This window comes from Cetorhinus maximus, chromosome 6 (assembly GCF_964194155.1).
Source record: "Cetorhinus maximus chromosome 6, sCetMax3.hap1.1, whole genome shotgun sequence".
Classification (NCBI taxonomy): domain Eukaryota; kingdom Metazoa; phylum Chordata; class Chondrichthyes; order Lamniformes; family Cetorhinidae; genus Cetorhinus; species Cetorhinus maximus.
This window is the reverse complement of record NC_135884.1, coordinates 83,237,410-83,249,935: the sequence shown is the minus strand read 5'-3', so window position 1 is coordinate 83,249,935 and position 12,526 is coordinate 83,237,410. Positions and strand designations below refer to the sequence as shown.

General features: G+C 44.4%; 1 protein-coding gene across 3 annotated transcripts in view; it reads left to right on the top strand.

Moving 5' to 3' along the window:
- aars1 (alanyl-tRNA synthetase 1) overlaps nucleotides 1-12,526 on the top strand; it is a 74,493-nt gene that overhangs the window by 43,704 nt on the left and 18,263 nt on the right. For all 3 annotated transcript variants that reach the window (XM_078543924.1, XM_078543923.1, XM_078543925.1), the window contains 5 exons: nucleotides 1,808-1,952; nucleotides 9,258-9,436; nucleotides 10,190-10,303; nucleotides 10,507-10,713; nucleotides 11,629-11,813. In XM_078543924.1, coding sequence (XP_078400050.1) covers nucleotides 1,808-1,952; nucleotides 9,258-9,436; nucleotides 10,190-10,303; nucleotides 10,507-10,713; nucleotides 11,629-11,813 — 830 coding nt within the window. The remainder of the gene's footprint in view (nucleotides 1-1,807; nucleotides 1,953-9,257; nucleotides 9,437-10,189; nucleotides 10,304-10,506; nucleotides 10,714-11,628; nucleotides 11,814-12,526) is intronic.

The following is a 12,526-nucleotide window of genomic DNA, read 5'->3' as shown; positions in this document are numbered from 1 at the left end:
CGAGACTTATAATGATATGCAGATGTATTCTTGACGTCTGACGACAAGAAATGCAGCCCGCCATTGATGGGCAGAGTGAACAATTGCAATCTGGTTTCATGACGTCATGAAACTGATTTTTGGCCTTCTCGCCATATTGTCTGCTCACACTGCCAAACACGCCAGACGCCAATGGGCATTGATATTACGTAACTTAAATATTGCTGAAATGACAGACATGTTGCTGAAGCTTTCATCTTGCACTCATCAGGATAAAGTCAAGAATGCCTCGGCCAATCAGAGTCGACTTACCAACCAATCAGCATCCTTTTCTCCTGCAGTATAAATTGTTGTGATGGTTTGAAATTTGGCATTCTTGTGTTTGTCCTGATGAGTGCAAGTTGAAAAGCATTTGCATCATGTCAAAAATGTTCACGATTCCAGACAGGAAGAGGTGAAAACCATAGAAGTTGGAGTCAAAACTTGAGGTTGAATGTAAAATTATCTGCATGATTCCTTCCTCCTACTTTTCACAAAGAAAAATGAGCAACATTTACTCTTGAAACAGAGATATCCAAAATAAAATCAGTGAGTTTAATGTAAATGAGATGGAAACCCAGGACCACCGAATAGACTCAAAGCTAAATTAAATAATTGAAGAGCCTGTTCTGAGCCCAGAATGCTGAAAGGGAGAAGATTTACAATGCTCTGATTACTGTGCTAAGGGAATCACTAAACACGACAGACAGGATTTTCGGGTCGTTGGGTGGGCGGGCCCGGGAGCGGCTGGGAAACGGTCCACCGCCTGCGATCGGCCCCCAACCGCAATTTCACACTGGCTGGCCAATTAACAGCCAGCCAGCATGAAACACGCGCTGAGAACCTCAGCACTACTGGGGTGGGGGCAGGAGGAGTGCGAGCGCAGAAGTCTGTGCATGCCCAGGGGAGCGTGCATTGAAAGCTCCCTGAAGGCAGGGAGCTGAACAATTTTAAAATCAAAAATAGAGTTTTAAAATCAGAAAAAATGTCACGACATGGGACTCACTCAATAATAACAGAATAAAAATTCTGCCCAAAAATTTATATTTATTTTTTATTTAATTGTGGAAACCTGATCCTGCCCTTGGATGAGGTTTGCTAAAAAAAAATCAAAAGGCCACTTAGCCGATTCGCCCGCCCATCCACCGTTAAGGTGGATGGGCAGTGAAAAATAGGTTTTAACTAGTTGATTAAGGACCTTAATAGGCCTTTTAATTGTCGGCAGGCGCGCTGCTGACTTTTTACGCGCAACCGCCATCCGAAATATTGCGTCGTGCGCAATGACGTCGGGATGCTCGCCTGATGTCATCGTGCACTATTTTACGCCCGATCGGGTCGGGCATGGGCCCGCCTGTGGGACGTAGAATCCTGCTCTAGGGAGAAATCAGTAGATTGAAAAGAGGCTAATTTGGTGAGGGTGATGAAACCGATGTGAGCAACTACAGATCTATTTGGTGTAAAATAATGGAATCAGTAATCAGAAGTAAAGTTAATTTTCTGTGCAACCATAACCCAGTCTGCATGAATGCAGAAGGGCAAGGTCTTGACTATCCAGCCTCCTTAATGTCTTCATGGAAGTGACAAGCCTGTGGGAAGATTTGTACCTAATGTTGTTTATCCAGTTTCCAATAGAGCGATGATCCAAGGTACCATTGAGCTGATAACCAACCAGTCAGCCAGAAGTGTTTTGAGTGCTTTTATTAAAAAAATAGAAGTTCAGAACTGCACTTTTTAGCTTGTAGGATCAAGCTTGTCTGCATAAATAATAATATTTTGGTTTAAATTGCAGCTGAAGTCTCAGGGTAAGGGCATGGGTGATGACGACCACATAATGCTGGATGTCAATGCAATTGATGATCTGCGTGCCAAGGGTTTTGAGGCCACTGATGACTCCCCAAAATACAACTACAAGTCAGATGACAATGGAAATTATGGTAAGTTCAGTATTATGGCTGTGACTTAAAAGGCAGGTTTTCATGGAGAAATGGCTTGAACAGGATTGGTTTTGACATTCTTTGCCAATTTTCTCCCCCCAGTGACAGCTTCTTACCAAGGTGCAGTTCCATTTGTGACAGGAGGCCTCTAAAACTTCAAGAATGCCAATAAACCATTTGATTGTGGGAGATATAAAATGCAAGCGCAGCTCCATGAATGTGCACTAAGGAGCAGGAGCTACTGGAGTGCGTTCTGGGAATGCTGATTTTTCCTCCCCATGAGGATTCTGAGACCAATAATTTTTCTACTGCACCCCCCCCCCCACCAAGTCTGAGCCCAGTTCACATTACACACATCAGGGACCAATATTGGGACCTTTTCTGATCTGTGGATTAGCTGGTTGGATTTACTGAGTCATGAGTGTAATGTCTTCAAAGTTTAGTTTTGCATTGTACCTTTGAGATCTGCCAAGGGTTCAATCCAACCGCAAAGAATGTTCAACTTTGATGTTGAAACAAAATGTCCTGGGGCTTGGCTGGCTTGCTGGGATTTGGAACTGGCTGTGAAGATCATGCACAAATTAGGCAGACTGAAATCCAATTACTGGTGAGCATGGGCCCAAAGAACAAAACCGGCCCTGTTTAGAAGGCACAGTCACAAAGTAGTGGAATGGAGTAGAATGTTGCTCTGATGTTGAGATTGTGACCCATTAGAATCATAGAGCTATATAGCATGGAAAGAGGCCCTTCAGCCCATCGTGTCTGCACCAGTCATCAAGCCCTATCTACTTTAAGCCCATTTTCCAGCACTTGGCCCATAGCCTTGTATGCTATGGCATTTCAAGTGTTCGTCTAAATAATTCTTAAATGTTGTGAGGGTTCCTGCCTCTAACACCCTTTCAGGCAGTGAGTTCCAGATACCCCCCAGCCTCTGGATGAATTTTTTTTTCCTCAAATCCCCTCTAAACCTCCTGCCACTTACCTTAAATCTATGCCCCCTGGTTATTGACCCACTCCACTAAGGGGAAAAGTTTCTCTCTCTCTACCCCATCTATGCCTCTCATAATTTTGTACACCTCAATCAGGTCCCCCCTCAGCCTTCTCTGCTCTAAGGAAAACAATCCCAGCCTATCTAGTCTCTCTTCATAGCTGAAACACTCCAGCCCAGGCAACATCCTGGTGAATCTCCTCTGCACCCTCTCCAGTTCAGTCACATCCTTCCTATAGTGTGGCGACCAGAACTGCACACAGTACTCAGATATGGCCAAACTAACGTTTTATACAGCTCCATCATAACCTCCCTGCTCTTGTCTTTATTAGTGAGGCATTGAATACAAATGTCCCATATGCCTTAACCACCTTATCTACCTGTCTTGCTGCCTTCAGGGATCTGTCGACATGCACACCAAGGTCCCTCTGATCCCCTGTACTTCCTAGGGCCCTAACACTCATCGTGTACTCCCTTGCCTTGTTAGTCCTCCCAAAATGCATCACCTCACATATTTTTCAGAATTAAATTCCATTTGCCACTGTTCTGCCCATCTGACTAGCCCATCTATATCGTCCTGTAGTCAAAGGCTTTCTTCCTCACTATTTACCACGCCACCAATTTTTGTCATCTGCGAACTTACTGATCATACCTCCTACATTCATGCCTAGATCACTAATGTACACTACAAACAGCAAGGGACCCAGCAACAAACCCTGTGGTAAGCCACTGGACACAGGCTTCCAGTCACAAAAACAACCTTCAACCATTACCTCCTGCCACTAAGCCAATTTTGGATCTGTTTTGCCAAATTGCCCTGGATCCCATAGGCTCTTACCTTCTTGACCAGTCTCCCATGCAAGACCTTGTCAAAAGCCTTACTGAAGTCCATGTAGACTACATCGGCTGCACTACCCTCATCTACACACCTAGTCACCTCGAAAAATTCAATCAAATTTGTTAGACATGATTTCCCCCTGACAAAGCCATGCTGACTATCTTTGATTAATCCTTGTCTCTGCAAGTTGAGATTACTTCTGTCCCTCAGAATTTTTTCCAAATTTCCCTGCCACTGATGTTAGACTCACTGGCTTAAAGTTCCCTGGTTTATCCCGACCACCCTTCTTGAATAATGGCACCACATTAGCTGTCCTCCCGTCCTCTGGCACCTCGCCTGTGGCCAGAGAGGATTTGAAAATTAATGCCAGGGCCCCTGCAATCTCCTCCCTTGCCTCCAACAGCAGCCTGGGATACATCTCATCTTGGCCTGGGGATTTAGCAGCTTTAGTAGGCTTTTAAGTGGATAATACCTCCTCCTTCTCAATGCTAATTTGTTCAAGTATATCACGGTTCCCCTCCCTGATTTCTATACCTACATTGTCCTTCTCTATAGTGAATACAGATGCAAAATACTTATTTAAAACCTCACCTATGTCTTCTGGCTCTACACACAGATTGCCACTTTGGTCCCGAATGGGCCCTACGCTTTCAAAGAAAAAGAACAAAGAAAAGTACAGCACAGAAACAGGCCCTTTGGCCCTCCAAGCCTGCGCCGATCACATTGCCCGTCAACTAAAACATTTTGCACTTCTGGGGTCCGTATCCCTCTATTCCCATCCTATTCATGTATTTGTCAAGCTGCCTCTTAAACACCACTATTGTACCTGCTTCCACCACCTCCTCTGGCAGCGAATTCCAGACACTCACTACCCTCTGCGTTAAAAAACTTGCCCCGCACATCTCCTTTATAGTTTTCTCCTCTCACCTTAAATCTATGTCCTCTAGTAATTGACTCTTCAACCCTGGGAAAAAACTTCTGACTATCTACTCTGTCCATGCCACTCATAATTTTGTTAACTTCTATCAAGTCGCCCCTCAATGTCCGTCGCTCTAGTGAGAACAATCCGAGTTTCTCCAACCTCTCCTCATAGCTAATAACCTCCAGACCAGGCAGCATCCTGGTAAACCTCCTCTGCACCCTCTCCAACGCCTCCATATCCTTCTGGTAATGTGGTGACCAGAATTGCACGCAATATTCCAAGTGTGGCCTAACCAAGGTTCTATACAGCTGCAGCATGACTTCCCAGCTTTTATACTCAATACCCCTGCCGATGAAGGCAAGCATGCCATATGCCTTCCTGACTACCTTATCCACCTGCGTTGCCACTTTCAGTGACCTGTGGACCTGTACACCCAGATCCCTCTGCCCGTCGATGCACTTAAGGGTTCTGCCATTTACTGTATAATTCCTACCTGTATTAGACCTTCCAAAATGCATTACCTCGCATTAGTCCGAATTAAACTCCATCTGCCATTTCTCCGCCCAAGTCTCCAACCGATCCATATCCCGTTGTATCCTTTGACAATCCTCTTCACTATCTGCAACTCCTCCAACCTTAGTGTCGTCTGCAAACTTACTAATTAACCCAGTTACATTTTCCTCCAAACCATTTACGTATTCTACAAACAGCAAAGGTCCCAGCACTGATCCCTGCGGACCACCACTAGTCACAGCTCTCCATTCAGAAAAGCACCCTTCCACTGCTACCCTCTGTCTTCTATGACCAAGCCAATTCTGTATCCATCTTGCCAGCTCACCCCTGATCCCGTGCGACTTTACCTTCTGTACCAGTCTGCCATGAGGGACCTTGTCAAAGGCCTTACTGAAATCCATGTAGATAACATCCACTGCCCTTCCATCGTCGATCATCTTTGTCACTTCCTCGAAAAACTCGATCAAGTTAGTGAGACACGACCTCCCCTTCACAAAACCATGCTGCCTCTCACTAATACGCCCATTTGCTTCCAAATGGTAGTAAATCCTGTCATGAAGAATCTTCTCCAATAATTTCCCTACCACTGACGTAAGGCTCACTGGCCTGTAATTTCCTGGATTATCCCTGCTACCCTTCTTAAACAATGGAACAACATTGGCCATTCTCCAGTCCTCTGGGACCTCACCTGTAGCCAGTGAGGATACAAAGATTTCTGTCAAGGCCCCAGCAATCTCCTCCCTTACCTCCCTCAGTACTCTGGGGTAGATCCCATCTGGCCCTGGGGACTTAGCCACCTTAATATTCTTTAAGACACCTAACACCTCTTTTTTGATCTCAACATGATCCAGGCTATCTATCTCTTTGGTGAATACTGATGAGAAGTACTCATTTAGTATCTCTCCCATTTCTTCTGGCTCCACACACACCTCTGTCCCTGAGTGGGCCTACCCTTTCCCTGGCTACCCTCTTGCTTTTTACATATGTATAAAAGGCCTTGGGATTTTCCTTAATCCTGGTTGCCAGTGACTTTTCATGACCCCTTTTAGCCCTCCTGACTCCTTGCTTAAGTTTCTTCCTAATTCCTTTATATTCTCCACAGGCTTCATCTGTTCCCAGCCTTCTAGCCCTTACGAATGCTTCCCTTTTCTTTTTGACTAATCTCACAATATCCTTTGTTATCCAAGGTTCCTGAAACTTACCATACTTATTCTTCATCCTAGCAGGAACATGCCGGTCCTGAATTCTTATCAACTGACGTTTGAAAGCCCCCCACATGTTAGTTGTTGATTTGCCCTCAAACATCCGCCTCCAATCTAGTTTCCTCAGTTCCTGCCTAATATTGTTATAATTAGCCTGCCCCCAATTAAGCACCTCAAACCGAGGACTCCTGTTATCCTTATCCACCTCCCAGCAATGTGATTGCCCCCTTTTATGTTTTTAAATTCTACCCATATGGTCTCATTTGAGGACCCTTCTAAGATATCATCCCTCCTTATTGCAGTAATTGATTCCTTGATCAATGTTGCAACACCACCTCCTCTTTTACACCCCCAAATGTCTCGTCTGAATATTCTATACCCCAGAATATTGAGCTGCCAGTCCTGCTCCTCCCTCAATCATGTCTCCATGATAGCAATATCATATCCCCATGTGTTAATCAACATCCTCAGCTCATCTACCTTACTCGCAAGACTCCTTGCATTAAAATAAACGCCATCCATCCTTGCCATGCTCCCTTGTGCCTTAACTTGACTTTACGTTCTGCCTTCCAGACTGACTTGGTTTTACTTCTAAACTTGTCTATACGTCCACTCCGTATCCCATCCCCCTGCCATATTAGTTTAAACCCCCATCGACAGTACTAGCAAACTGTCCCACAAGGATATTTGTCCTGTTCTGATTCAGGTGCAACCAGTTGGACTTGTACAGGTCCCACCTTCCCCAGAAATGGACCCAGTGATCCAGGAATCTAAAGCCCTCCTTCCTGCACCAACCCTTCAGCCACGCATTCAACTGCTCTATCCGCCTATTCCTATACTCACTACACATGGCACTGGGAGTAATCCACAGATTGCAACCTTTGAGGTCCTGCTTTTCAATCTGCTAACTAGCTCCCTAAATTCTTGTTGCAGGTCCTCATCCCTCTTTCTACCCATGTTGTTAATACCAATGTGAACCAAGATCTCTAACTGTTTGCCCTGCCCCTTCAGAATGCCCTGCTGCCCTGCAGGATGTCACTGCAAGGATGCAGTGACATCCTTGACCCTGGCACCAGGGAGGCAACACACCATTCTGGAGTCACGTCTGCAGCTGCAGAAATGCCTGTCTGTACCCCTCACGATCGAGTCTCCTATCGCTATTGCTCTTCCTCTTTTTTTCCTCCCCTCTTGTGCAACTGGCCTCTAGCTGCACTCCCCAGAGGAAGTCACTCTCACCATTTTCCAACACAGAGAAACTGTTCGAATGAGATGCGCTCTGGGGCTTTCCTGATTACCTGCCTGCCTCCCTCCTTCTGACTGGTGGTCATCCGTTCCCTCTCTGACTGCACTTCCTTAAGCTGTGGGGTGACCACATCCAAAAACCTGCTGTTCACGTAACTCAGCCTCGCGGATGCACTGTTGTGCCTCCAGCTGATGCTCCAGCCCTGAAACCTAGTGCTCAAGCTGGTCAAACCAATGGCACATCCTGTAGATATGGTCACCCAGACTGCCAGGAGCGACTAAGACGTCCCACATTCTGCAGGCAGTGCAACACACGGGACTGAGCTCCCCTGCTTTACCTTTAGTTAAAATACTTTTACCCTAAATTTAAGCCAAGTAGAAAATTATTTAATTTTTTTTTCAAAAGTAGAACTCTTACCTTACCTTAATGGAGCTTTAAAGTGGAGAAAAACAACATATCCACTATGTACCAATCAGCTCTCTGCTTTGCGCTGACGTCTCCTTTGTCAGTCTTTTCAAATTCTGGCGGGGTCGCTGCCGCACCCCCCCCGGGTATCCAAATCAACAGGTGTCTTATTCCTTGCCAGATGAGCAACAAGTTGAAATGTGTTATTTTCTGTTTCCACCTTGCTTCAGGCCTATTACCAGAGCTCCTGTGTACTGAGAATGTTATTGAACAGTCGTTGATTTACTGTTAAACAGTTCGAGATAGAGCAGGATGGAATAGTCTCTCAAAAAGTGAAGGAGTTACGAAATTTAGTTATTCAGATGAAGGTTGCGTTTACATCAAAGTATTCATTAATTTGACATCTGGATACTAACTGTTTTGAACTCTTCCAAGACTCTTTAGAAATTTTGGGGGAAACAATTCTGGCCAGCGAGCCTGTCTCTTTTCGTTAGAGCAATCCAACTACCTACCTTCTCACTATATCCCTCAATATCACCGTTCTCTAAAAAGACACAATTATTTCTTGCATCCATTTATACCCTCCATTTCAAAGGCTTTGCCCTGAGCAACTTACTCCATCATTTATTACTCTTTTAGTGATATTGTTTTGTGTGAATTCTTAGTTGTTGCATGACAACTGAATTGAGTCAGTAGTCTCTGACACTGAATGAGTTTGTAGGTTTCACCTGAATGCATGCATGAGATAGCATAGCCACCAGCACTCCCCATGAACCACTTCTGGCCTCTTGCTGTTGACTTATGCCCTCGCAAAGATGCAGCTTATACCTGTAAAGAGATTTGTGTTTTCTGTTTTGTTTCCTTTCCCTTCGATGCTGAGTGTAGAAAAAAGCCCTGTTAGGAGCTGTCAGAGCTGCAATGCACTGTGTTCTCACTTAGAGAACAGTGCAGTAGAGAATTGGAACAGCGTATCTACCTGCTGTCTGAAATATTTGAAAAGGCGAAACAAGGAGAAAGTAAATAACACCACAAAAAGAAAGTGTAAAATAACCTGTGTGCGTAGTGGTAATCACAAACATTTCACTAGAGGAAACACCATTTATTAAGGATTGGTGGGTTTATCTGTATGTTGTTGTTTGTTATTCCTTTTTTGTTTTACTGTTAGTGACCAACTGCTCCTGACTTTCCCTGCAGCTTTTGAATCTATAGAGGCCACCGTGAAAGCGATCCGCAGGGAGAAAGCATTCATGGAGGAGGTGAAGACAGGCCAGGATTGCGGCCTGCTGCTGGATAGTACATGCTTCTACGCCGAACAAGGTGGTCAGATTTACGATGAGGGCTACTTGATAAAAGAGGACAGCTACAGTGAAGATGTAAGGGATTTTAATTTCCTGTTTCTGCTTTCAGCCAGAGAGTGGAACTTGCCTGGGTTGTGGTATTGAGCAACCTCTCTGAATAATAAATCCACAGTCCCCCATTTGCACTTGCCAATATGTATAATCTCTTGTTGACTCAAATGTCCTCCTGGTTTCCCAAATGACCAGTAGATAAACTTACTACATTGTACTACACAGAACAGGGTTGTCATAGTCCTATCCAGCTCTCCACAGGAGTCATGGTAGCAATTAGGAACAGTATCCCAGGTTAGTTGTTCTTCCATCCCAACTCCATGGACACTGAGGCCGATCATCATATCCTGATCACTCTCCAACTAATCAGCTAATTCAGAACAATCTGAAATTGAATTTGTGATTATGGATTTCTATTCCCCTTACCCCGCCCCATGTTTCCTGGGGGCATTGAGTTATTCACTGGTGTGTGGTTCAATAGATTACAATTACCTTCTGCTACCATGAACATATGGCCATTATTCGTGTGCGAGCCTTGACTCTGAATGCATGTCGACAGGCTATTGAACTATCCATAACATCACAACATGTTAAAATCCCAACCTCACTGAATGTTTACATGCGGGCAGTACCTCCATGGTTGTTAGAAGACAAATTGGAGCATGAACTCCTTCTATACCTAAGCTTGCTCATTTTACTTTGAATTCACTTGGCATGCTGGCAGTTAAATGAATTTATGCATTTTCTTAATGCGTTTCACTGTAACTTCCTCCACAGAAGTCTGAGTTCACTGTGAAAAATGTACAGGTTCGTGGTGGCTATGTCCTCCATATCGGAACGGTTTATGGAGAGCTGAAAGTAGGGGATAAAGTTCGTCTCTTCATTGATGAGGTAATGCCCTTTCACTGGATTTAAAATCCCATAGTTTAGTGTTTGTTTCCCATTCAGCAGCAGACAATAAATTACCTATGTTCTAGTTAATTGGAGATGTGAATTTCACACCATTTCAACCCATGGTGTGAAAATTATTTAAGATCGTCTGATTGCATTTTACAGTCCACAAAATTGTAACTTTTAATTTATTTTCCATTCAGGCTAAGAGGAGATCCGTCATGAGTAATCACACTAGTACCCACATGCTGAACTTTGCTCTGCGGTCTGTGCTAGGTGAGGCAGACCAACGGGGCTCTCTGGTGGCACCAGATAGGCTGCGCTTCGATTTCACAGCAAAGGGAGCGATGAGCACTCGGGAGATCAAAAAAAGTGAAGAGATCACGAGCAAAATGATTCAAGAAGCTAAGGTAAAGCACTCATCATTTCATTAAAATCACACTGGTTCAATGAAAAATAAAACTTTGCAGTTTTAACTCTTGATATCAGGAATTGGAGAGGTAAGCAATGATCATGATGTCCCGGATGCTCCTTCATCTCTCTGTCTCATCTTACTTTGTTTAAAATTCATTGCTCCAAGCTCAGACATGTACACAGCCATATCATGTAACCTGGAGCAACTGCACATGCGCAAAAGCAAATTGGTTATGTAATTTTAATTTAATATAACAATATGATGAGACATTGTTCATTCTGACACTTAAGTATTTTTTATTCATTCACAGGATGTGGGCTTCACTGGTTGGGCCAGCATTTATTGCCCATCCCTAGTTGCCCTTGTACTGGTGTCTGAGTGACGTAAATTCTTACTGAGTGTGACAGCTTATAGGACATCAAGTGAAGCAGTGGCTTACACACTGCCTTTTCCCTCTGGCCGGTTTCAAATGCAGCCCAGGCTAATGAGGTAAAGGACTCCAGTGTCTGCAGGCTGTAAGGGTCTACACCAAGTGAGTTTGGATAATCTTGTTTCCACTGCACAAGACTGTGGTTAAATTGTCATTCGCATTCAGGGAGGCCATAGGATGACTGGTGTAGGAAATGAAAAAGTAATACATGATGGCAGGAGCAGGTGTGCTAACATTGGAAAAGAGGCGGAGTAGAGAGAGCTTTCCACATCTAATTACTATACCTGACCTGGAGAACTCAGTTCTGAAATTGAGAAGATTCCATTTGGCACCTCTAACATCTCTGTTTGAGGAGCTCAAAGTTATCTTTTTCTTCACTGTGAAATTCTATCTAAACAGTATGAGAAAGAAATTGAAACCATTAAAGCTTTATTTTACTTATTTTTGGGATTCACAATAACTTTACTTATTTCCTTGCAGCCAATTTATGCCAAGGATACTCCCCTTGCTGCGGCAAAGGCTATTCAGGGTCTTCGTGCTGTATTTGATGAGACGTACCCTGACCCAGTGCGAGTGGTGTCAGTGGGGATCCCAGTGGAGGATATGCTGGCTGACCCATCTGGACCAGCGGGTTCTGTCACTTCAGTGGAGTTCTGCGGTGGAACGTGAGTGCATTGCCTGAAACTAAATACAGGGCAAAAGAGGATTTCAAAGGACTGAAAAAACAGTGGAGGACTGTACAAGCTTACAAAAAAAAAGTGTCCCACTGGTTCATTTGTTAAATCTTTTGAGGTCACTTAGCACTCTACAGGGAAGCACAGTCCAGAGATAGGGCTATAATATTGAAGGCGAGTTGAATTGCTGACAATCCACTGCCCAGGCTTGTAAAAAGAGCAGCAACTTTTTTTTTAAAGTCTTTCATGGGATGTGGCCCATCCTTAATTACCCTTGAACTGAGTGGCTGCTAGAAGAGTCAACCACATTGCTGAGGGTCTGGAATCACATATAGGCCAGATCAGGTAAGGATGGCAGATTTCCTTCCTGAAAGGCCATTAGTGAACCAGAAGTACTTTTTATGGCAAACAACAGTGATTTCATGGCCACCATTGCTGGGACTAGCTTTGATTTATTAATTCAATTCAAATTCCACCAGCTGCCATTGTGGGATTTGAACCCATCTCTGGATTGCTAGTCCAGTGACATTACCACTACGCCATTGCTTCCACCTCCACCTGTTCTTTTCGGATGAGACGTTACCTCTTGTCCTCACTTATCACCCCACCAGCCTCCGCATTCAAAGGATCATCCTCCGCTATTTCCACCAACTCCAGCATGATGCCACCATCAAACACATCTTCCCTTCACCCCCCCTGGCGGC